Consider the following 26665-nt stretch of genomic DNA (forward strand, 5'->3'; position numbering starts at 1 on the left):
ACTAGTCTCATATATCCACGTGTGCACGGGCGTGGAAGGCTGTCGTGGGCGTACAGGCGTGATCTTAAGTTGCTTCCTTTTTGAGAAAATAAGGATATATATTTTTCGTGGCGGGCTGGGACAGTAACCTACCCCGTAACATATTTTTTCTTTTTCACGGCTAAAATACATCTTTCCTGCACTAATCTCATGTATCCACGTATGCACGGGCGTGGAAGGCTGTCGTGGGAATTGAACTCGGGCTCTCTCGTTTGTGAGCCGAGTGTGCTAACCACTGCACCACGAAGCCCCCTGCTGGGTTGGGAGGCGGCGGTTAGTTTGCATATGTGGACATTTTTTGTGGTGTGTAGTGGGCTTGTGTAATAGTGGTTTAGGTCTGGTAATTCCTTGTATTTTACAGAAACCACTACATGCCGGAGATGACCCGACCCGCCCCGCCCCGCCCCACCTTCCTGGCCTGCCCGCCCCCTGGCATAAATTGGTAAGAAATGCCTGCTGTTAATGGATATTCCAGTCCATAGCTATGTGGGGTGTGTTGTTATAAATACCCTTGACTTGCATCCCTGTACTGTAAGATTCAAAACAATTCTAACCTAACCTTGGGAGTAGGAGTTAGGTAGCATATTAGCTTTGCATACCAATTTTGAGACACTGACTGTTCATTTCTGATAAATATATGATGCCTGCTATTATTTATAAGGTTATAGTTTCCAGAAACCCTAAATGACCGACTCTTCCATGCCTGAGATGACCCGCCCTGCCCTGCGTCATGACCTCCCGGCATACATTGGTAAGAAATGCATACCACTGTTGATGGTTACACAAGCCCATAGCTGTGTGAGGGTGATTTTTCTCATTTTCTTGCTTAGAGGACCATTACGAAACATGATCCCTCGCTGCTACCGCCAGGTCAATAAAAAGAAAACTAACCTAATCTAACCCCGTCTGAGAATTTACTCTGAAAATTTCTCGTATTCCATTTGTACCTTGATTCCTTGGTACTACTTATTTCTGCTTTGGTCAGTATATGATGCTCTTTATTATGGGGATGCTGCTATTTTACAGAAACCGTGCGCTGAATGGGTGACTTTTCAATGCTGGAGGTCCACTCCTGACCCCCGCCTGCCCGCCTCGCATGTCACGACCTGCCCCTGCGTCAGTTGGTAAGTACTGGGTAGTACTGTTTATGGTTATCCAGCACACAGCTAGGTGGGCATTTGTGTGGTCATGTAGCTTACCCAGGAGCTGGTTCTGTTTAAAGCAAATTATTACCTCATAAAACCTAACGTGTGCCGCTGATGCAATACATTGTCCGAGGTGTGATCGGATCGCTAGGAAGTTTAGTGTTATTTAATTCTAACCTAACCTAATGAACAAGACCTAACATGACACCTGACTGACCTGTGTCTCTGCCAGAATACAATGGCTGTTATAAAACTTTTCGGTTTTTTTTCAGAAGTTTTCAATATTCTGTAAGCTGTTAGTTAGTATTAATGAAATGCCAGAATTTTCTCTTCACAACACTCCCACGACAAACCGCGTGTAACGAAACACACGAGAAATTAATCCAGACAAGGAAAGGTTTGCCGGCGCCGGGGATCGAACCCGCGACCAGCGTAACAGGAGAGCTACTCCTTTACCAGTCGGCCAAAGAGGTACCCCCCTGGCTAAGTGGGTTATGCGAGGCTCGCCCATCAGGCAAGTCGTGTCACTACATTAAGATACTAACATAATGTATTAAACCTCCTGTGAAACGTCGCTAATATGTATATTGTATACCCTTACCACCGTCAGGGTAAGTGTCAGGGAGGGATTTTTAAGTGTCTTCCACCAAATTGTCTGAGGTGGTGGGCACTTTTTTCCTTATATATATGATGAGTGTATTTACTCATGAGAATATTGTTTACATGAGTTAGTTTACTTTTTCAACTCTTAAGCTGAATTACAATTATTAGATTTAAAACCTCAATTCCACCAACAGTTATAAATACTGTTAATCTTATAGCTCAGTTCAAATTACAGCTACTCTTCCTCGCACTCGGTCTCCTCGCTTTGCGCGGTGCCAGCCTCTGAGCAGCCTCCGCCCAGGCCTCCACCACCTGTGGTGTCGCGACAGGCGGCCTCGTGAGCACAACACATGGCCCTCAGGGCGTCGACACTGCCGATTGAGTCACACGCCTGGTACACTTGTTGCCTCAGTGTCACGTCACGGAGGACTCCCATTAACTTTCTAAGCGACAAGTACTCCGACAAATCTGTGCTACGCTGTTGGCACTTAAAGGCACAGTCTGTCGCTTTCTGTGTGCACTTGGTTATGTACTCACTGACACACTCCTGCTCCTGCCTCGCTCCAAAGAACTCTGCCCACTGCACTGCCTGTGTATATGGCCGAAGGACAAGCTTGCCGATGGCGTCCAAGGCCGTGGGTGGAGTCAGGGTGCTCCACCGGTCCATAGTGAAGCGTGCGTCCAGGGTCCACTGCAGGGCAGGGACGCATTGGAGCCTGACGTGTTGCACTGCCTCCTGTGGCGGCCACCTGCACAGAAGCAGCCAGCACTCCATGGACCTCCTCCGTGACTTAAAGGCGGCTGGCGACATCTCCAGCTCGCACTTCTCTGGAGCGGAGGCTGGTGACGGCCGGGGAGGTGGTCAGTAGTAGGTCCAGACTTCCGTTCACTGTGCCATGTAAGATGTCTGGCTAAGGAAATGCAGGGCGTGTGTGCTCCCGTTTACTGAGTGAGTCAATAACTGACAGAGGTTCTCCTCGCGGGTGCGGGCGCAGGCAGAAAACATCTCGTACATCCAACAGGAACCCCCTTATATGGGCGGTTGCCTACGTCACTATACGTCGTTACTGCGTCATAACCATTGACTTTACACATAAGGCACTGAGGGTGCACTCTATGATACGGTCACATCCTCATAAGTACATAAGAGTGAATATTCCTGAGTATTCTACATGGCTTGGGTTTACATGATTCTCGTCCTTTAGCATAGTGCTGTCGTTGGGTGAAGTGGGTGGTTTCCGGCAGAGCTATGTGGTGGCCTGAGACGCCCCTTTTTACTTCCTGTGTGTTTCCATAATGGTTTGTTCTTCACACTGTCGCCTCGCTGTGCTGTGTTCTTCAAATTGTTCTTGTTATTAGATGAATTCTACCGTTCATCATCGCTTTCTTCTTCTTTGTTTATTTGTGGTGCTCGTACTGGGTCAGGAGGTGTTACTGCATCTGTGTTGGTAGATGTAGTGCCCTGCGGGGCACCACAAGTGCCTGCCTGCCTTTCACAGCCTTCCTCTTCTTGTGTGTGTGTGTGTGTGTGTGTGTGTGTGTTGTGTTGACTCTTATTTTCTTTTATTTTTCTTCCTAACTGTTTTCCTGTCAACAGAGTGTCCAGACGAAGGAAAGAGAAAGGAAGGAAGTGAGTGGACAGCTTTTGGTGGCTTTTTCTTTGGTCAGGTCAGGTCAGGTCAGGGGCCGGGACATGCAGCTTTTTTTCCTTGTCGTCAGAAGAGTGTTCTGGCTACACCTGTCAGTGTTAGATTGGAATTATAAGAACCAGAAATTTGTAAGAAAAGTTTTGAGAAACAGTTTTGTTGTTTGGAAGAAGAATGTGATGGCTCTGTGAACCAGTCCTCCACCTCCTCCTCCTCCTCCTGAGGTGGCTTATAGCAGCACGTGTAGTGTGCCGGGCTGCACTGTGTTGTCAGTCTGGGCAGCAGCAGTGTTCTGGGCTCATCCACTCATTGTAATGTTGGTTTTCAGAGCGGTGGCACTGCCCGACACTTCCTCAAGAAGGCTCTCCTGCCCCTGACTGGCTGGTGTGACAGTCTGCTGCTTCTTGGTGAGTGTAAGATGTCCGGCTAAGGAAACGCAGGGCGTGTGTGCTCCCGTGTGGGAAGTGAGCTATTTCCAGCCAGCTGGCAAGCCTGTCGGCGTAGGCCATGTACATGTGTCCTTCGTGCTGGAACATGTCGGCCACCGTCTGCTGGAACAGGTACTCAGGGGGCGGCGTCATCGCCAGTGTTTCTGCGGGCTGCGATGGGGGCGTGTTTCGCATTCTGTGCATGCGGGCGGTGGTGCCGCAGGTCCCCTCAATCCCCGGCCAGTATACACACTGCCTCGCCCTCCGCAGCATGGAACCGAGGCCCTGGTGGCTGGCGTGTGGGTTTGCTGCTACCTGCTGTCGGAGCTTCGGGATGACGAGGCGCACGTACCCTGGTCAAACATGTATGTCACTACGTCGTGCATCACTGCCAGCCTGTCCCTCGCCCCATAGAAGGGACGCAGGATGCCACTTCTTGTGCTTTATGCTGGTGCCAGTCACCCGCCATGACCCTGGCGACTAACATCTGGTACGTCGGGTCGTCGGCGGCCTTCCGCTTGACCTCCTCTTCGTCCACCACGCGTCCCTCCCGATCGGTGCAGGCTGTGACTGCGGCGGCGACTGCCCCGATGATATCCTCGTCCGAGTCGAGGTCCGCTGTTGTCGGGGTGCCCTGAGAGCTGGGTAGCGGGACAGAAAGTCGGCGGCGGTGTTGCTCTTCCCAGGAGGTATTTGATTTGGAATCGGAACTGTAGTGTTCGTTCCTTGAGCCTGAAGAGCCTGGGGTTGACAACGCTCGTCAGAGCTGTCTCCTAGGAGCTTCACAAGGGGGTCGGTCACGATGGTGAGGTTTGGGCATCCCAGCAGGAACAACCTCGCCTTTTGGAGGTACCACGCCACCGCCAGAGCCTCCTTCCACAGCTGCGTATCCAGCCTCGGCGGTGGTGAGGTGCCGGCTGCCGCACAGGGCCAGGTGCCACCCCCCTTACAGCAGTATGGGGCGGAGGCCGATGCACAACTGCAGTACTGCTGGAGGATGACGAATCCGATGCCCTCTCGGCTCCAGTCGGTGATGGCAGCGTTGGGGCGGGTTTTATCGTGTACGTCAGACCGTCCTTGGCCAGCTGGCATATAGTGTCCTGGGCTTGGCGGAATTTCTACTGAAGCTGGTCGTCCCAGTACACGTGTCTTCCGGTTGGTTTCTTCAGTAACTCCCGGAAGGCGTTCATGATCGGCGCGGTGGCGAGGAAGGGGGCGAGCTGGTTTACGAAGCCATACCACGATCTGATGTCCGTGATGGATGGCTTGCCCGGCATGTGGAAGCCCCTGACGTGGAAGGCTGACGTGGGCGTACGGGCGTGATCTTAAGTGTCTTCCTTTGTGAAAATAAGGATATATATTTTTCATGGCGGGCTTGGGGCAGATACTTAGCCCGTAACATAGTTTTCGTTTTCACGGCTAAAATAGATCTTTCCTGCACTAGTCTCTCATGTACCCACGTGTGCACGGGCGTGGAAGGCTAATGGGAGTAGGTGGAATTCGTAATTAGGTGATGGTCGGTGTCGCATACTGGGTAACTGGGGTCAGTAAATTGCGTGGTGATAATTAAAGGGGCAGGGCTAACGGTAATGGAGGGGGCTAATGGGAGTAGGTGAAACTCGAAAATGGATCATGTGAGGTGTCAAATACTGGAATAATGGGGTCAGTAAATTGCGTGGTGATAATGAGAGGGCGGGGTTAATGGTAATGGGGGCTAATGGGTGTAGGTGAAACTCGAAAATGGATCATGTGCGGTGTCAACTACTGGGTTAATGGGGTCATTAAATTGCGTGGTGATAATGAGAGGGGCGGGGTTGATGGTAATGGGGTGGGGGCTAATGGGAGTAGGTGGATTTCGTAATTAGGTGATGTTCGGTGTCGAATAATGGGTAAATGGGGTCAATAAATTGCGTGGTGATAATTAAAGGGGCGGGGTTAATGGTAATTGGGGAGGGGCTAATGGGAGTAGATGAAACTTGGAAATAGGTCATGTGGTGTCAAATACTGGGTAAATGGGGTCAGTAAATTGCGTGGTGATAATCAGAGGGGGCGGGGGTGAATGGTAATGGGGGGGGGGGGTGCCCTTGGGGGTTGGAGGAATTCGTAATTTGTTAATGTTCGGTGTCGAATAATTGGTAAATGGGGTCATTAAATTGGGTGGTTATAATTAAAGGGGCGGGGTTAATGGTAATGGGGGGGGGGTCATTGGGAGTAGGTGGAATTCGTAATTTGGTCATGTTAGGTGTCGAATTATGGGTAAATGGGGTCAGTAAATTGCGTGGTGATAATGACCGGGGGGGCTGGCTAATGGAGTACGTGAAACTCGAAAATGGGTCATGTGAGGTGTCAAATACTGGGTTAATGGGGTCAGTAAATTGCATGGTGATAATCAGAGGGCAGGGCTGATAGTAATGGAGGGCTAATGGGAGGTGGAATTCAATTTGGTCATGTTCGGTGTCGAATAATGGGTAGATGGGGACAGTAAATTGCGTGGTGATAATTAAAGGGGCGGGGTTAATGGTAATGGGGGCTAATGGGGTATGTGGAATTCATAATTAGGTCATGTTCGGTGTCGAGTAATGGGTAAATGGGGTCAGTAAATTGCGTGGTGATAATTAAAGGGTGCGGGGATTTATGGTAATGGAGGGGGGCCCAATGGGTGCAAGTGAAACTCGAAAATAGGTCATGTTCGGTGTCGAATGATGGGTAAATGGGGTCAGTAAATTGCGTGGTGATAATTAAAAAAGGCGGGGGTTAATGGTAATGGGGGGGGGGCCATTGGGAGTAGGTGGAATTCGTAATTAGGTCATGTTCGGTGACGAATAAGGGGTAAATAGGGTCAGTAAATTGCGTGCTGATAATTAAAAGGGGCGGGGGTTAACGGTAATGGGGGGGGGCTAATGGGAGTAGGTGTAATTCGTAATTACCACGGCCTGATCATGTGCTAGACTCATGATATGTATTCACCAAGGCCTGATCATGTACTAGACTCGTGATATGGATTCACCATGGCCCGATCATGTGCTAGACTCGTGGTATGAGTTCACCATGGCCTGATCATGTGCTGGACTCGTGATGTGTTCACCACGGCCTGATCATGTGCTAGACTCGTGATATGGATTCACCATGACCCGATCATGTGCTAAACTCGTGGTATAAGTTCACCACGGCCAGATCATGTGCTGGACTCTTTTATTCTGTTGTATTCTGTTGTATTCTCTTTTATTCTGTTGTATTCTGTTGTATTCTCTTTTATTCTGTTGTATTCTGTTGTATTCTCTTTTATTCTGTTGTATTCTGTTGTATTCTCTTTTATTCTGTTGTATTCTGTTGTATTCTCTTTTATTCTGTTGTATTCTCTTTTATTCTGTTGTATTCTGTTGTATTATCTTTTATTCTGTTGTATTCTGTTGTATTCTCTTTTATTCTGTTGTATTGTTGTATTATCTTTTATTCTGTTGTATTCTCTTTTATTCTGTTGTATTCTGTTGTATTATCTTTTATTCTGTTGTATTCTGTTGTATTCTCTTTTATTCTGTTGTATTCTGTTGTATTCTCTTTTATTCTGTTGTATTCTGTTGTATTCTCTTTTATTCTGTTGTATTCTGTTGTATTATCTTTTCTTCTGTTGTATTCTGTTGTATTCTCTTTTATTCTGTTGTATTCTGTTGTATTCTCTTTTATTCTGTTGTATTCTGTTGTATTCTCTTTTATTCTGTTGTATTCTGTTGTATTCTCTTTTATTCTGTTGTATTCTGTTGTATTCTCTTTTATTCTGTTGTATTCTGTTGTATTCTCTTTTATTCTGTTTTATTCTGTTGTATTCTGTTGTATTCTCTTTTATTCTGTTGTATTCTGTTGTATTCTCTTTTATTCTCTTTTATTCTGTTGTATTCTGTTGTATTCTCTTTTATTCTGTGGTATTCTGTTGTATTCTCTTTTATTCTGTTGTATTCTGTTGTATTCTCTTTTATTCTGTTGTATTCTGTTGTATTCTGTTGTATTCTCTTTTATTCTGTTTTATTCTGTTGTATTCTCTTTTATTCTGTTGTATTCTCTTTTATTCTGTTGTATTCTGTTGTATTCTCTTTTATTCTGTTGTATTCTGTTGTATTCTGTTGTATTCTCTTTTATTCTCTTTTATTCTGTTGTATTCTCTTTTATTCTGTTGTATTCTGTTCTATTCTGTTGTATTCTCTTTTATTCTGTTGTATTCTGTTTTATTCTGTTGTATTCTGTTGTACTCTGTTGTATTCTCTTTTATTCTGTTGTATTCTCTTTTATTCTGTTGTATTCTGTTGTATTCTCTTTTATTCTGTTGTATTCTCTTTTATTCTGTTGTATTCTCTTTTATTCTGTTGTATTCTGTTGTATTCTCTTTTATTCTGTTGTATTCTGTTGTATTCTCTTTTATTCTGTTGTATTCTGTTGTATTCTCTTTTATTCTGTTGTATTCTGTTGTATTCTCTTTTATTCTGTTGTATTCTGTTGTATTCTGTTGTATTCTCTTTTATTCTGTTGTATTCTCTTTTATTCTGTTGTATTCTGTTGTATTCTCTTTTATTCTGTTGTATTCTCTTTTATTCTGTTGTATTCTCTTTTATTCTGTTGTATTCTCTTTTATTCTGTTGTATTCTGTTGTATTCTCTTTTATTCTGTTGTATTCTGTTGTATTCTCTTTTATTCTGTTGTATTCTGTTGTATTCTCTTTTATTCTGTTGTATTCTGTTGTATTCTCTTTTATTCTGTTGTATTCTGTTGTATTCTCTTTTATTCTGTTGTATTCTGTTGTATTCTCTTTTATTCTGTTGTATTCTGTTGTATTCTCTTTTATTCTGTTGTATTCTCTTTTATTCTGTTGTATTCTGTTGTATTCTCTTTTATTCTGTTGTATTCTGTTGTATTCTCTTTTATTCTGTTGTATTCTGTTGTATTATCTTTTATTCTGTTGTATTCTGTTGTATTATCTTTTATTCTGTTGTATTCTGTTGTATTATCTTTTATTCTGTTGTATTATCTTTTATTCTGTTGTATTCTGTTGTATTATCTTTTATTCTATTGTATTCTGTTGTATTCTGTTGTATTATCTTTTATTCTGTTGTATTCTCTTTTATTCTGTTGTATTCTGTTGTATTCTCTTTTATTCTGTTGTATTCTGTTGTATTCTCATTTATTCTGTTGTATTCTGTTGTATTATCTTTTATTCTGTTGTATTCTGTTGTATTATCTTTTATTCTGTTGTATTCTGTTGTATTCTGTTGTATTATCTTTTATTCTGTTGTATTCTTTTGTATTCTCTTTTATTCTGTTGTATTCTGTTGTATTCTCTTTTATTCTGTTGTATTCTCTTTTATTCTGTTGTATTCTCTTTTATTCTGTTGTATTCTGTTGTATTCTCTTTTATTCTGTTGTATTCTGTTGTATTCTCTTTTATTCTGTTGTATTCTGTTGTATTCTGTTGTATTCTCTTTTATTCTGTTGTATTCTGTTGTATTATCTTTTATTCTGTTGTATTCTCTTTTATTCTGTTGTATTCTGTTGTATTATCTTTTATTCTGTTGTATTCTGTTGTATTATCTTTTATTCTGTTGTATTCTGTTGTATTCTCTTTTATTCTGTTGTATTCTGTTGTATTCTCTTTTATTCTGTTGTATTCTCTTTTATTCTGTTGTATTCTGTTGTATTCTGTTGTATTATCTTTTATTCTGTTGTATTCTGTTGTATTCTCTTTTATTCTGTTGTATTCTGTTGTATTCTCTTTTATTCTGTTGTATTCTGTTGTATTCTCTTTTATTCTGTTGTATTCTGTTGTATTCTCTTTTATTCTGTTGTATTCTGTTGTATTCTCTTTTATTCTGTTGTATTCTGTTGTATTCTCTTTTATTCTGTTGTATTCTGTTGTATTCTGTTGTATTCTCTTTTATTCTGTTGTATTCTCTTTTATTCTGTTGTATTCTCTTTTATTCTGTTGTATTCTCTTTTATTCTGTTGTATTCTCTTTTATTCTGTTGTATTCTGTTGTATTCTCTTTTATTCTGTTGTATTCTGTTGTATTCTCTTTTATTCTGTTGTATTCTGTTGTATTCTCTTTTATTCTGTTGTATTCTGTTGTATTCTGTTGTATTCTCTTTTATTCTGTTGTATTCTGTTTTGTTCTGTTGTATTCTGTTGTATTCTCTTTTATTCTGTTGTATTCTGTTGTATTCTCTTTTATTCTATTGTATTCTGTTGTATTCTCTTTTATTCTGTTGTATTCTGTTCTATTCTCTTTTATTCTGTTGTATTCTGTTGTATTCTCTTTTATTCTGTTGTATTCTGTTGTATTATCTTTTATTCTGTTGTATTCTGTTGTATTCTGTTGTATTATCTTTTATTCTGTTGTATTCTGTTGTATTCTGTTGTATTATCTTTTATTCTGTTTTATTCTGTTGTATTATCTTTTATTCTGTTGTATTCTGTTGTATTATCTTTTATTCTGTTGTATTCTGTAGTATTCTCTTTTATTCTGTTGTATTCTGTTGTATTCTCTTTTATTCTGTTGTATTCTCTTTTATTCTGTTGTATTCTGTTGTATTCTCTTTTATTCTGTTGTATTCTGTTGTATTATCTTTTATTCTGTTGTATTCTGTTGTATTCTCTTTTATTCTGTTGTATTCTGTTGTATTATCTTTTATTCTGTTGTATTCTCTTTTATTCTGTTGTATTCTGTTGTATTCTCTTTTATTCTGTTGTATTCTGTTGTATTCTCTTTTATTCTGTTGTATTCTGTTGTATTCTCTTTTATTCTGTTGTATTCTGTTGTATTCTCTTTTATTCTGTTGTATTCTGTTGTATTCTCTTTTATTCTGTTGTATTCTGTTGTATTCTCTTTTATTCTGTTGTATTCTGTTGTATTCTCTTTTATTCTGTTGTATTCTGTTGTATTCTCTTTTATTCTGTTGTATTCTCTTTTATTCTGTTGTATTCTGTTGTATTCTCTTTTATTCTGTTGTATTCTCTTTTATTCTGTTGTATTCTGTTGTATTCTCTTTTATTCTGTTGTATTCTGTTGTATTCTCTCTTATTCTGTTGTATTCTCTTTTATTCTGTTGTATTCTGTTGTATTCTCTTTTATTCTGTTGTATTCTGTTGTATTCTCTTTTATTCTGTTGTATTCTGTTGTATTCTCTTTTATTCTGTTGTATTCTGTTGTATTCTCTTTTATTCTGTTGTATTCTGTTGTATTCTGTTGTATTCTCTTTTATTCTGTTTTATTCTGTTGTATTCTGTTGTATTCTCTTTTATTCTGTTGTATTCTGTTGTATTCTCTTTTATTCTGTTGTATTCTCTTTTATTCTGTTGTATTCTGTTGTATTCTCTTTTATTCTGTTGTATTCTGTTGTATTCTCTTTTATTCTGTTGTATTCTGTTGTATTCTCTTTTATTCTGTTGTATTCTGTTGTATTCTCTTTTATTCTGTTGTATTCTGTTGTATTCTGTTGTATTCTCTTTTATTCTGTTGTATTCTGTTGTATTATCTTTTATTCTGTTGTATTCTCTTTTATTCTGTTGTATTCTGTTGTATTATCTTTTATTCTGTTGTATTCTCTTTTATTCTGTTGTATTCTCTTTTATTCTGTTGTATTCTGTTGTATTCTCTTTTATTCTGTTGTATTCTGTTGTATTCTCTTTTATTCTGTTGTATTCTGTTGTATTCTCTTTTATTCTTTTGTATTCTGTTGTATTCTCTTTTATTCTGTTGTATTCTCTTTTATTCTGTTGTATTCTGTTGTATTATCTTTTATTCTGTTGTATTCTGTTGTTTTCTCTTTTTTTCTGTTGTTTTGTGTTGTTTTTTGTTTTCTTTTATTCTGTTGTTTTCTGTTGTTTTCTGTTGTTTTTCTGTTTTGTTTTCTGTTGTTTTCTGTTGTTTTTCTGTTGTTTTACATTGTTTTTCTGTTTTGTTTTCTGTTGTTTTTCTGTTTTGTTTTCTGTTGTTTTTCTGTTGTTTTACATTGTTTTTCTGTTTTGTTTTCTGTTGTTTTCTGTTGTTTTACATTGTTTTTCTGTTTTGTTTTCTGTTGTTTTACATTGTTTTCCTGTTGTTTTTCTGTTTTTTCTGTTGTTTTCTGTTGTTTTCGTTTCTATTCTGTTTTATTTTATTGTATTATGTTCTATTCAGTTGTTTTTCTGTTGTTTCCTGTTGTTTCTTGTTTTTTTTCTGTTGTTTCCCGTTGCTTTCTGTTGTTTCCTGTTGTTTTCTGTTCTATTCTGTTGTATTCTGTTGTATTTTAATGTATTCTGTTCTATTCCGTTGTTTTTTGTTGTATTCTGTTGTATTCTGTTGTATTTTAATGTATTATATTTCTATTCCGTTGTTTTTGTTGTATTCTGTTGTATTTTAATGTATTCTGTTCTATTCCGTTGTTTTTTGTTGTATTCTGTTGTATTTTAATGTATTCTGTTGTCTATTCTGTTGTATTCCAGTGGTGTATCAGAATTGGTGTACGTTTAGAAATAAGGGACGTTTATGCATTTTTTTCATTGACTTGGAAAAAACACAAACGTTTGCTTAATTATGGACGAACGGCTTCGAGTTGCCTCGTGCAATATCAGGTAATGTGGCCTAAATACTGACCACTGGGGGGCGTGGACTATTACAACATAATTTAGAGGTGTGCCGGCAGGTGTGTGAGGTGCCAGGTCAGGTGTGCCAGCGTTAGTTACCCCGTTAGGAGCGATTCTAACACCCGCGTCATCGGGGGCCGCCGGACCTGAGCCCAGCCCTGTACAGACCGTTTTTCTTACGTTGTGTCACTCATTTTCGTTTGCAAGAGTCGCCACCACGCCCCACGCATTCACTGGCGAGGGGGGCGGGCTTTCCTACACTGGCGTTAGCGTAGATGATGTAATATTGCAGAAAACAAGCTCAAATGTTCTCGGCGGGCGGGGCGGGGCGGGGCAGTTTGACATTCACCTCGTAACAAAATTTTCGTCTTCACGGCTAAAATACATCTTTCCTGCACTGGTCTCATATATCCACGTGTGCACGGGCGTGGAAGGCTGACGTGGGTGTACGGGCGTGATCTTAAGTGTCTTCCTTTTTGAGAAAATAAGGATATATATTTTTCGTGGCGGGCTGGGACAGTAACCTACCCCGTAACATATTTTTTCTTTTTCACGGCTAAAATACATCTTTCCTGCACTAATCTCATGTATCCACGTATGCACGGGCGTGGAAGGCTGTCGTGGGAATTGAACTCGGGCTCTCTCGTTTGTGAGCCGAGTGTGCTAACCACTGCACCACGAAGCCCCCTGCTGGGTTGGGAGGGGGGGGGGGCGGTTAGTTTGCATATGTGGACATTTTTTGTGGTGTGTAGTGGGCTTGTGTAATAGTGGTTTAGGTCTGGTAATTCCTTGTATTTTACAGAAACCACTACATGCCGGAGATGACCCGCCCCGCCCCGCCCCACCTTCCTGGCCTGCCCGCCCCCTGGCATAAATTGGTAAGAAATGCCTGCTGTTAATGGATATTCCAGTCCATAGCTATGTGGGGTGTGTTGTTATAAATACCCTTGACTTGCATCCCTGTACTGTAAGATTCAAAACAATTCTAACCTAACCTTGGGAGTAGGAGTTAGGTAGCATATTAGCTTTGCATACCAATTTTGAGACACTGACTGTTCATTTCTGATAAATATATGATGCCTGCTATTATTTATAAGGTTATAGTTTCCAGAAACCCCTAAATGACCGACTCTTCCATGCCTGAGATGACCCGCCCTGCCCTGCGTCATGACCTCCCGGCATACATTGGTAAGAAATGCATACCACTGTTGATGGTTACACAAGCCCATAGCTGTGTGAGGGGTGATTTTTTCTCATTTTCTTGCTTAGAGGGACCATTACGAAACATGATCCCTCGCTGCTACCGCCGGGTCAATAAAAAAAGAAAACTAACCTAATCTAACCCCGTCTGAGAATTTACTCTGAAAATTTCTCGTATTCCATTTGTACCTTGATTCCTTGGTACTACTTATTTCTGCTTTGGTCAGTATATGATGCTCTTTATTATGGGGATGCTGCTATTTTACAGAAACCGTGCGCTGAATGGGTGACTTTTCAATGCTGGAGGTCCTCCTGACCCCCGCCCTGCCCGCCTCGCATGTCACGACCTGCCCTGCGTCAGTTGGTAAGTAATGCATAGTACTGTTAATGGTTATCCAGCACACAGCTAGGTGGGCATTATTGTTGTCATATATATTACCCATGAGCTGGTTCTGTTTAAAGCAAGAATTATTACCTCATAAAACCTAACGTGTGCCGCTGATGCAATACATTGTCCGAGGTGTGATCGGATCGCTAGGAAGTTTAGTGTTATTTAATTCTAACCTAACCTAATGAACAAGACCTAACATGACACCTGACTGACCTGTGTCTCTGCCAGAATACAATGGCTGTTATAAAACTTTTCGGTTTTTTTTTCAGAAGTTTTCAATATTCTGTAAGCTGTTAGTTAGTATTAATGAAATGCCAGAATTTTCTCTTCACAACACTCCCACACGACAAACCGCGTGTAACGAAACACACGAGAAATTAATCCAGACAAGGAAAGGTTTGCCGGCGCCGGGGATCGAACCCGCGACCAGCGTAACGGGAGAGCTACTCCTTTACCAGTCGGCCAAAGAGGTACCCCCCTGGCTAAGTGGGTTATGCGAGGCTCGCCCATCAGGCAAGTCGTGTCACTACATTAAGATACTAACATAATGTATTAAACCTCCTGTGAAACGTCGCTAATATGTATATTGTATACCCTTACCACCGTCAGGGTAAGTGTCAGGGAGGATTTTAAGTGTCTTCCACCAAATTGTCTGAGGTGGTGGGCACTTTTTTCCTTATATATATGATGAGTGTATTTACTCATGAGAATATTGTTTACATGAGTTAGTTTACTTTTTACAACTCTTAAGCTGAATTACAATTATTAGATTTAAAACCTCAATTCCACCAACAGTTATAAATACTGTTAATCTTATAGCTCAGTTCAAATTACAGCTACTCTTCCTCGCACTCGGTCTCCTCACTTTGCGCGGTGCCAGCCCTGCACGAGCAGCCTCCGCCCCGGGCCTCCACCACCTGTGGTGTCGCGACGGGCGGCCTCGTGAGCACAACACATGGCCCTCAGGGCGTCGACACTGCCGATTGAGTCACACGCCTGGTACACTTGTTGCCTCAGTGTCACGTCAGCAGCAGTATGGGGCGGAGGCCGATGCACAACTGCAGTACTGCTGGAGGATGACGAATCCGATGCCCTCTCGGCTCCAGTCGGTGATGGCAGCGGTGGGGCGGGTTTTATCGTAATACGTCAGACCGTCCTTGGCCAGCTGGCATATAGTGTCCTGGGCTTGGCGGAATTTCTACTGAAGCTGGTCGTCCCAATACACATGTCTTCCGGTTGGTTTCTTCAGTAACTCCCGGAAGGCGTTCATGATCGGCGCGGTGGCGAGGAAGGGGGCGAGCTGGTTTATGAAGCCATACCACGATCTGATGTCCGTGATGGATGGCTTGCCCGGCATGTGGAAGCCCCTGACGTGGGCGTACGGGCGTGATCTTAAGTGTCTTCCTTTGTGAGAAAATAAGGATATATATTTTTCATGGCGGGCTTGGGGCAGATACTTAGCCCGTAACATAGTTTTCGTTTTCACGGCTAAAATAGATCTTTCCTGCACTAGTCTCATGTACCCACGTGTGCACGGGCGTGGAAGGCTAATGGGAGTAGGTGGAATTCGTAATTAGGTCATGTTCGATGTCGAAGAATGGGTAAATGGGGTCAGTAAATTGCGTGGTGATAATTAAAGGGGGCGGGGCTAACGGTAATGGAGGGGGCTAAGGGGTGTAGGTGAAACTCGAAAATGGATCATGTGAGGTGTCAAATACTGGAATAATGGGGTCAGTAAATTGCGTGGTGATAATTAAAGGGGCGGGGTTAATGGTAATTGGGGGGCTAATGTGAGTAGGTGAAACTCGAAAATAGGTCATGTGAGGTGTCAAATACTGGGTAAATGGGGTCAGTAAATTGCGTGGTGATAATCAGAGGGGCGGGGTGAATGGTAATGGGGGTGCCATGGGGTGTAGATGGAATTCGTAATTTGGTCATGTTCAGTGTCGAATAATGGGTAAATGGGGTCAGTAAATTGCGTGGTGATAATTAAAGGGGCGGGGTTAATGGTAATGGGGGGCTCATTGGGAGTAGGTGGAATTCGTAATTTGGTCATGTTCGGTGTCGAATAATGGGTAAATGGGGTCAGTAAATTGCGTGGCGATAATTAAAGGGGTGGGGCTAATGTTAATGGAGGGGCTAATGGAGTACGTGAAACTCGAAAATGGGTCATGTGAGGTGTCAAATACTGGGTTAATGGGGTCAGCAAAGTGCATGGTGATAATCAGAGGGCAGGGGTTGATAGTAATGGAGGGCTAATGGGAGTAGGTGGAATTCGCAATTTGGTCATGTTCGGTGTCGAATAATGGGTAGATGGGGACAGTAAATTGCGTGGTGATAATTAAAGGGGCGGGGTTAATGGTAATGGGGCTAATGGGGTATGTGGAATTCATAATTACGTCATGTTCGGTGTCGAGTAATGGGTAAATGGGGTCAGTAAATTGCGTGGTGATAATTAAAGGGTGCGGATTTATGGTAATGGAGGGCCCAATGGGTGCAAGTGAAACTCGAAAATAGGTCATGTTCGGTGTCGAATGATGGGTAAATGGGGTCAGTAAATTGCGTGGTGATAATTAAAAAGGCGGGGTTAATGGTAATGGGGGCCATTGGGAGTAGGTGGAAATCGTAATTAGGTCATGTTCGGTGACGAATAAGGTAAATAGGGTCAGTAAATTGCGTGCTGATAATTAAAAGGGGCGGGGGTTAACGGTAATGGGGGGGGGCTAATGGGAGTAGGTGTAATTCGTAATTACCACGGCCTGATCATGTGCTAGACTCATGATATGTATTCACCAAGGCCTGATCATGTACTAGACTCGTGATATGGATTCACCATGGCCCGATCATGTGCTAGACTCGTGGTATGAGTTCACCATGGCCTGATCATGTGCTGGACTCTTTTATTCTGTTGTATTCTGTTGTATTCTCTTTTATTCTGTTGTATTCTGTTGTATTCTCTTTTATTCTGTTGTATTCTCTTTTATTCTGTTGTATTCTGTTGTATTCTCTTTTATTCTGTTGTATTCTGTTGTATTATCTTTTATTCTGTTGTATTCTGTTGTATTCTGTTGTATTCTCTTTTATTCTGTTGTATTCTGTTGTATTATCTTTTATTCTGTTGTATTCTCTTTTATTCTGTTGTATTCTGTTGTATTCTCTTTTATTCTGTTGTATTCTGTTGTATTATCTTTTATTCTGTTGTATTCTGTTGTATTCTGTTGTATTCTCTTTTATTCTGTTGTATTCTCTTTTATTCTGTTGTATTCTGTTGTATTCTCTTTTCTGTTGTATTCTGTTGTATTCTCTTTTATTCTGTTGTATTCTATTGTGTTCTGTTGTATTCTCTTTTATTCTGTTGTATTCTGTTGTATTATCTTTTATTCTGTTGTATTCTCTTTTATTCTGTTGTATTCTGTTGTATTCTCTTTTATTCTGTTGTATTCTGTTGTATTATCTTTTATTCTGTTGTATTCTGTTGTATTCTCTTTTATTCTGTTGTATTCTGTTGTATTCTGTTGTATTATCTTTTATTCTGTTGTATTCTGTTGTATTCTCTTTTATTCTGTTGTATTCTGTTGTATTCTCTTTTATTCTGTTGTATTCTGTTGTATTATCTTTTATTCTGTTGTATTATCTTTTATTCTGTTGTATTCTGTTGTATTCTCTTTTATTCTGTTGTATTCTGTTGTATTCTCTTTTATTCTGTTGTATTATCTTTTATTCTGTTGTATTCTGTTGTATTCTCTTTTATTCTGTTGTATTCTGTTGTATTCTCTTTTATTCTGTTGTATTCTGTTGTATTCTCTTTTATTCTGTTGTATTCTGTTGTATTCTCTTTTATTCTGTTGTATTCTGTTGTATTCTCTTTTATTCTGTTGTATTCTGTTGTATTCTCTTTTATTCTGTTGTATTCTGTTGTATTCTCTTTTATTCTGTTGTATTCTGTTGTATTATCTTTTATTCTGTTGTATTCTGTTGTATTCTCTTTTATTCTGTTGTATTCTGTTGTATTCTCTTTTATTCTGTTGTATTATCTTTTATTCTGTTGTATTCTGTTGTATTCTCTTTTATTCTGTTGTATTCTGTTGTATTCTCTTTTATTCTGTTGTATTCTGTTTTATTCTGTTGTATTCTCTTTTATTCTGTTGTATTCTTTTGTATTCTCTTTTATTCTGTTGTATTCTCTTTTATTCTGTTGTATTCTGTTGTATTCTCTTTTATTCTGTTGTATTCTCTTTTATTCTGTTGTATTCTGTTGTATTCTCTTTTATTCTGTTGTATTCTGTTGTATTCTCTTTTATTCTGTTGTATTCTGTTGTATTCTCTTTTATTCTGTTGTATTCTGTTGTATTCTCTTTTATTCTGTTGTATTCTGTTGTATTCTCTTTTATTCTGTTGTATTCTGTTGTATTCTCTTTTATTCTGTTGTATTCTGTTGTATTCTCTTTTATTCTGTTGTATTCTGTTGTATTCTCTTTTATTCTGTTGTATTCTGTTGTATTCTCTTTTATTCTGTTGTATTCTGTTGTATTCTCTTTTATTCTGTTGTATTCTGTTGTATTCTCTTTTATTCTGTTGTATTCTCTTTTATTCTGTTGTATTCTGTTGTATTCTCTTTTATTCTGTTGTATTCTGTTGTATTCTCTTTTATTCTGTTGTATTCTGTTGTATTCTCTTTTATTCTGTTGTATTCTGTTGTATTCTGTTGTATTCTGTTGTATTCTGTTGTATTCTCTTTTATTCTGTTGTATTCTCTTTTATTCTGTTGTATTCTGTTGTATTCTCTTTTATTCTGTTGTATTCTCTTTTATTCTGTTGTATTCTGTTGTATTCTGTTGTATTCTCTTTTATTCTGTTGTATTCTGTTGTATTCTCTTTTATTCTGTTGTATTCTGTTGTATTATCTTTTATTCTGTTGTATTCTCTTTTATTCTGTTGTATTCTGTTTTATTATCTTTTATTCTGTTGTATTCTGTTGTATTCTCTTTTATTCTGTTGTATTCTGTTGTATTCTCTTTTATTCTGTTGTATTCTCTTTTATTCTGTTGTATTCTGTTGTATTCTCTTTTATTCTGTTGTATTCTCTTTTATTCTGTTGTATTCTGTTGTATTCTGTTGTATTCTCTTTTATTCTGTTGTATTCTGTTGTATTCTGTTGTATTCTCTTTTATTCTGTTGTATTCTGTTGTATTCTCTTTTATTCTGTTGTATTCTGTTGTATTCTCTTTTATTCTGTTGTATTCTGTTGTATTCTCTTTTATTCTGTTTTATTCTGTTGTATTCTGTTGTATTCTCTTTTATTCTGTTGTATTCTGTTGTATTCTCTTTTATTCTGTTGTATTCTCTTTTATTCTGTTGTATTCTCTTTTATTCTGTTGTATTCTGTTGTATTCTGTTGTATTCTCTTTTATTCTGTTGTATTCTCTTTTATTCTGTTGTATTCTGTTGTATTCTCTTTTATTCTGTTGTATTCTGTTGTATTCTCTTTTATTCTGTTGTATTCTGTTGTATTCTCTTTTATTCTGTTGTATTCTGTTGTATTCTCTTTTATTCTGTTGTATTCTGTTGTATTCTGTTGTATTCTCTTTTATTCTGTTGTATTCTCTTTTATTCTGTTGTATTCTGTTGTATTATCTTTTATTCTGTTGTATTCTGTTGTATTCTGTTGTATTCTCTTTTATTCTGTTGTATTCTCTTTTATTCTGTTGTATTCTGTTGTATTATCTTTTATTCTGTTGTATTCTGTTGTATTCTCTTTTATTCTGTTGTATTCTCTTTTATTCTGTTGTATTCTCTTTTATTCTGTTTTATTCTGTTGTATTATCTTTTATTCTGTTGTATTCTGTTGTATTATCTTTTATTCTGTTGTATTCTGTTGTATTATCTTTTATTCTGTTGTATTCTGTTGTATTCTCTTTTATTCTGTTGTATTCTGTTGTATTATCTTTTATTCTGTTGTATTCTGTTGTATTCTGTTGTATTCTCTTGTATTCTGTTGTATTCTGTTGTATTCTGTTGTATTATCTTTTATTCTGTTGTATTCTCTTTGATTCTGTTGTATTCTCTTTTATTCTGTTGTATTCTGTTGTATTCTCTTTTATTCTGTTGTATTCTCTTTTTTTCTGTTGTATTCTCTGTTATTCTGTTGTATTCTCTTTTATTCTGTTGTATTCTGTTGTATTCTCTTTTACTCTGTTGTATTCTGTTCTATTCTGTTGTATTCTCTTTTATTCTGTTGTATTCTGTTGTATTCTCTTTTATTCTGTTGTATTCTGTTGTATTCTCTTTTATTCTGTTGTATTCTGTTGTATTCTCTTTTATTCTGTTGTATTCTCTTTTATTCTGTTGTATTCTGTTGTATTCTCTTTTATTCTGTTGTATTCTCTTTTATTCTGTTGTATTCTCTTTTATTCTGTTGTATTCTGTTGTATTCTCTTTTATTCTGTTGTATTCTGTTGTATTCTCTTTTATTCTGTTGTATTCTGTTGTATTCTTTTATTCTGTTGTATTCTGTTGTATTCTCTTTTATTCTGTTGTATTCTGTTGTATTCTTTTATTCTGTTGTGTTCTCTCTTTTATTCTGTTGTATTCTCTTTTATTCTGTTGTATTCTGTTGTATTCTCTTTTATTCTGTTGTATTCTGTTGTATTCTCTTTTATTCTGTTGTATTCTGTTGTATTCTGTTGTATTCTCTTTTATTCTGTTGTATTCTGTTGTATTCTCTTTTATTCTGTTGTATTCTGTTGTATTCTCTTTTATTCTGTTGTATTCTGTTGTATTCTGTTGTATTATCTTTTATTCTGTTGTATTCTCTTTTATTCTGTTGTATTCTGTTGTATTCTCTTTTATTCTGTTGTATTCTGTTGTATTCTCTTTTATTCTGTTGTATTCTGTTGTATTCTCTTTTATTCTGTTGTATTCTGTTGTATTCTCTTTTATTCTGTTGTATTCTGTTGTATTATCTTTTTTTCTGTTGTATTCTCTTTTATTCTGTTGTATTCTGTTGTATTATCTTTTATTCTGTTGTATTCTGTTGTATTCTCTTTGTTTTTCTGTTGTTTTCTTATGTTTTCTGTTGTTTTTCTTTTGCTTTCTGTTGTTTTTCTGTTGTTTTCTTTTGTTTTATGTTGTTTTTCTGTTATTTTCTGTTGTTTTTCTGTTGTTTTCGGTTGTTTTCTTTTGTTTTGTGTTGTTTTTCTTTTGCTTTCTGTTGTTTTTCTGTTGTTTTCCGTTATTTTTCTGTTGTTTTTCTGTTGTTTTCTAATCTTTTCTGTTGTTTTTCTGTTGTTTTCCGTTATTTTTCTGTTGTTTTTCTGTTGTTTTCCGTTATTTTTCTGTTGTTTTCTAATGTTTTCTGTTGTTTTTCTGTTGTTTTCTGTTCTTTTCTTTTGTTTTTCTGTTGTTTCCTGTTGTTTTTCTTTTGTTTCCTGTTGTTTTTCTGTTGTTTCCTGTTGTTTCTTGTTGTTTTTCTGTTGTTTCCCGTTGTTTTCTGTTGTTTTTTCTGTTGTTCTCTGTTGTTTCCTGTTGTTTCCTGTTGTTTTCTGTTCTATTCTGTTGTATTCTGTTGTATTTTAATGTATTCTGTTCTATTCCGTTGTTTTTCTGTTGTTTCCTGTTGTTTCTTGTTGTTTTTCTGTTGTTTCCCGTTGTTTTCTGTTGTTTTTTCTGTTGTTTTCTGTTGTTTCCTGCTGTTTTCTGTTCTATTCTGTTGTATTCTGTTGTATTTTAATGTATTATGTTCTATTCCGTTGTTTTTTGTTGTATTCTGTTGTATTCTGTTGTATTTTAATGTATTATGTTCTATTCCGTTGTTTTTTGTTGTATTCTGTTGTATTCTGTTGTATTTTAATGTATTATGTTCTATTCCGTTGTTTTTTGTTGTATTCTGTTGTATTTTAATGTATTCTGTTGTCTATTCTGTTGTATTCCAGTGGTGTATCAGAATTGGTGTACGTTTAGAAATAAGGGACGTTTATGCATTTTTTCATTGACTTGGAAAAAACACAAACGTTTGCTTAATTATGGACGAACGGCTTCGAGTTGCCTCGTGCAATATCAGGTAATGTGGCCTAAATACTGACCACTGGGGGGCGTGGACTATTACAACATAATTTAGAGGTGTGCCGGCAGGTGTGTGAGGTGCCAGGTCAGGTGTGCCAGCGTTAGTTACCCCGTTAGGAGCGATTCTAACACCCGCGTCATCGGGGGCCGCCGGACCTGAGCCCAGCCCCGTACAGACAGTTTTTCTTACGTTGTGTCACTAATTGTCGTTTGCAAGAGTCGCCACAACGCCCCACGCATTCACTGTCGATGGGGAAAGGCTTTCCTACACTGGCGTTAGCGTAGATGATGTAATATTGCAGAAAACAAGCTCAAATGTTCTCGGCGGGCGGAGCGGGGCGGGGCAGTTTGACATTCACCTCGTAACAAAATTTTCGTCTTCACGGCTACAATACATCTTTCCTGCACTGGTCTCATATATCCACGTGTGCACGGGCGTGGAAGGCTGACGTGGGTGTACGGGCGTGATCTTAAGTGTCTTCCTTTTTGAGAAAATAAGGATATATATTTTTCGTGGCGGGCTGGGACAGTAACCTACCCCGTAACATATTTTTTCGTTTTCACGGCTAAAATACATCTTTCCTGCACTAATCTCATGTATCCACGTATGCACGGGCGTGGAAGGCTGTCGTGGGAATTGAACTCGGGCTCTCGTTTGTGAGCCGAGTGTGCTAACCACTGCACCACGAAGCCCCCTGCTGGGTTGGGGGGGGGGCGGTTAGTTTGCATATGTGGACATTTTTTGTGGTGTGTAGTGGGCTTGTGTAATAGTGGTTTAGGTCTGGTAATTCCTTGTATTTTACAGAAACCACTACATGCCGGAGATGACCCGACCCGCCCCGCCCCGCCCCACCTTCCTGGCCTGCCCGCCCCCTGGCATAAATTGGTAAGAAATGCCTGCTGTTAATGGATATTCCAGTCCATAGCTATGTGGGGTGTGTTGTTATAAATACCCTTGACTTGCATCCCTGTACTGTAAGATTCAAAACAATTCTAACCTAACCTTGGGAGTAGGAGTTAGGTAGCATATTAGCTTTGCATACCAATTTTGAGACACTGACTGTTCATTTCTGATAAATATATGATGCCTGCTATTATTTATAAGGTTATAGTTTCCAGAAACCCCTAAATGACCGACTCTTCCATGCCTGAGATGACCCGCCCTGCCCTGCGTCATGACCTCCCGGCATACATTGGTAAGAAATGCATACCACTGTTGATGGTTACACAAGCCCATAGCTGTGTGAGTCGTGATATATTCTCATTTTCTTGCTTAGAGGACCATTACGAAACATGATCCTCGCTGCTACCGCCGGGTCAATAAAAAAAGAAAACTAACCTAATCTAACCCCGTCTGAGAATTTACTCTGAAAATTTCTCGTATTCCATTTGTACCTTGATTCCTTGGTACTACTTATTTCTGCTTTGGTCAGTATATGATGCTCTTTATTATGGGGATGCTGCTATTTTACAGAAACCGTGCGCTGAATGGGTGACTTTTCAATGCTGGAGGTCCACTCCCTGACCCCCCGCCCTGCCCCGCCTCGCATGTCACGACCTGCCCCTGCGTCAGTTGGTAAGTAATGCATAGTACTGTTAATGGTTATCCAGCACACAGCTAGGTGGGCATTATTGTTGTCATATATATTACCCATGAGCTGGTTCTGTTTAAAGCAAGAATTATTACCTCATAAAACCTAACGTGTGCCGCTGATGCAATACATTGTCCGAGGTGTGATCGGATCGCTAGGAAGTTTAGTGTTATTTAATTCTAACCTAACCTAATGAACAAGACCTAACATGACACCTGACTGACCTGTGTCTCTGCCAGAATACAATGGCTGTTATAAAACTTTTCGGTTTTTTTTTTCAGAAGTTTTCAATATTCTGTAAGCTGTTAGTTAGTATTAATGAAATGCCAGAATTTTCTCTTCACAACACTCCCACACGACAAACCGCGTGTAACGAAACACACGAGAAATTAATCCAGACAAGGAAAGGTTTGCCGGCGCGGGGATCGAACCCGCGACCAGCGTAACGGAGAGCTACCTTTACCAGTCGGCCAAAGAGGTACTTAACCCCCTGGCTAAGTGGGTTATGCGAGGCTCGCCCATCAGGCAAGTCGTGTCACTACATTAAGATACTAACATAATGTATTAAACCTCCTGTGAAACGTCGCTAATATGTATATTGTATACCACCGTCAGGGTAAGTGTCAGGGAGGGATTTTTAAGTGTCTTCCACCAAATTGTCTGAGGTGGTGGGCACTTTTTTCCTTATATATATGATGAGTGTATTTACTCATGAGAATATTGTTTACATGAGTTAGTTTACTTTTTACAACTCTTAAGCTGAATTACAATTATTAGATTTAAAACCTCAATTCCACCAACAGTTATAAATACTGTTAATCTTATAGCTCAGTTCAAATTACAGCTACTCTTCCTCGCACTCGGTCTCCTCACTTTGCGCGGTGCCAGCCGCACGAGCAGCCTCCCGCCCCGGGCCTCCACCACCTGTGGTGTCGCGACGGGCGGCCTCGTGAGCACAACACATGGCCCTCAGGGCGTCGACACTGCCGATTGAGTCACACGCCTGGTACACTTGTTGCCTCAGTGTCACGTCACGGAGGACTCCCATTAACTTTCTAAGCGACAAGTACTCCAACAAATCTGTGCTACGCTGTTGGCACTTAAAGGCACAGTCTGTCGCTTTCTGTGTGTGCACTTGGTTATGTACTCACTGACACACTCCTGCTCCTGCCTCGCTCCAAAGAACTCTGCCCACTGCACTGCCTGTGTATATGGCCGAAGGACAAGCTTGCCGATGGCGTCCAAGGCCGTGGGTGGAGTCAGGGTGCTCCACCGGTCCATAGTGAAGCGTGCGTCCAGGGTCCACTGCAGGGCAGGGACGCATTGGAGCCTGACGTGTTGCACTGCCTCCTGTGGCAGCCACCTGCACAGAAGCAGCCAGCACTCCATGGACCTCCTCCGTGACTTAAAGGCGGCTGGCGACATCTCCAGCTCGCACTTCTCTGGAGCGGAGGCTGGTGACGGCCGGGGAGGAGTGGTCAGTTAGTAGGTCCAGACTTCCGTTCACTGTGCCATGTAAGATGTCTGGCTAAGGAAATGCAGGGCGTGTGTGCTCCCGTTTACTGAGTGAGTCAATAACTGACAGAGGTTCGCCTCGCGGGTGCGGGCGCAGGCAGAAAACATCTCGTACATCCAACAGGAACCCCCTTATATGGGCGGTTGCCTACGTCACTATACGTCGTTACTGCGTCATAACCATTGACTTTACACATAAGGCACTGAGGGTGCACTCTATGATATGGTTACATCCTCATAAGTACATAAGAGTGAATATTCATGAGTATTCTACATGGCTTGGGTTTACATGATTCTCGTCCTTTAGCGTGGTGCTGTCGTTGGGTGAAGTGGGTGGTTTCCGGCAGAGCTATGTGGTGGCCTGAGACGCCCCTTTTTACTTCCTGTGTGTTTCCATAATGGTTTGTTCTTCACACTGTCGCCTCGCTGTGCTGTGTTCTTCAAATTGTTCTTGTTATTAGATGAATTCTACCGTTCATCATCGCTTTCTTCTTCTTTGTTTATTTGTGGTGCTCGTACTGGGTCAGGAGGTGTTACTGCATCTGTGTTGGTAGATGTAGTGCCCTGCGGGGCACCACAAGTGCCTGCCTGCCTTTCACAGCCTTCCTCTTCGTGTGTGTGTGTGTGTGTGTGTGTGTGTGTGTGTGTGTGTTGTGTTGACTCTTATTTTCTTTTATTTTTTCTTCCTAACTGTTTTCCTGTCAACAGAGTGTCCAGAGGAAGGAAAGAAGAGAGAAAGGAAGGAAGTGAGTGGACAGCTTTTGGTGGCTTTTTCTTTGGTCAGGTCAGGTCAGGTCAGGGGCCTGGAATGCCATGCAGCTTTTTTTCCTTGTCCTCAGAAGAGTGTTCTGGCCACACCTGTCAGTGTTAGATTGGAATTATAAGATCCAGAAATTTGTAAGAAAAGTTTTTGAGGAAACAGTTTTGTTGTATGGAAGAAGAATGTGATGACTCTGTGAACCAGGGCCTAGATTCACTAACGAGTTACGACATTCCTAAGTCACAAAAAATGTCTTAAGGCAACCTTCGGCTGCTTTGGGCTATTCGCTAAACAGTTACGACATTCTTCCGGCACCTTAACTTTACGGCAGCTCCAGGCATGGCGTAAGATATCGTGACCCGTACGCAGGGCAGATTTTCTCCACAACACAAGGAGGAATGAAGAAGAAGAGGAAGACCCACTGCCAAAATAATGAACAAAACGTTACAGTGCTATCAAAACATTGCTCTATAAGGACGTGTCAACCATATATAATACCATTCTCTGAACATGTGGTGATTGTGAACTCTTACACTATTGAATCAAATATCCTGCCGTAAACACTTGTGATAATATATATGGAGGGCTTGAAATGCCCGCAGGAGATTCACCAGGGGGTAATGTGGGTACTCATACATGCTCGGTGAATAATTTAGTCTTAATTTGTAGTTTGTAATA

The 26665-nt window shown here is 39.9% G+C and overlaps 1 protein-coding gene across 1 annotated transcript in view; it reads left to right on the forward strand.

Moving 5' to 3' along the window:
- LOC126991913 (uncharacterized) overlaps window positions 1–26665 on the forward strand; it is a 125127-nt gene that overhangs the window by 35596 nt on the left and 62866 nt on the right. Inside the window, exons 4-8 of the mRNA XM_050850591.1 lie at window positions 401–481; window positions 3762–3840; window positions 22926–23006; window positions 23233–23316; window positions 25936–25973. Of these exons, the coding sequence (XP_050706548.1) occupies window positions 23250–23316; window positions 25936–25973 (105 nt within the window). The 5' untranslated portion in view covers window positions 401–481; window positions 3762–3840; window positions 22926–23006; window positions 23233–23249. The remainder of the gene's footprint in view (window positions 1–400; window positions 482–3761; window positions 3841–22925; window positions 23007–23232; window positions 23317–25935; window positions 25974–26665) is intronic.

This window comes from Eriocheir sinensis, unplaced genomic scaffold (genome assembly GCF_024679095.1).
Source record: "Eriocheir sinensis breed Jianghai 21 unplaced genomic scaffold, ASM2467909v1 Scaffold361, whole genome shotgun sequence".
NCBI lineage: Eukaryota > Metazoa > Arthropoda > Malacostraca > Decapoda > Varunidae > Eriocheir > Eriocheir sinensis.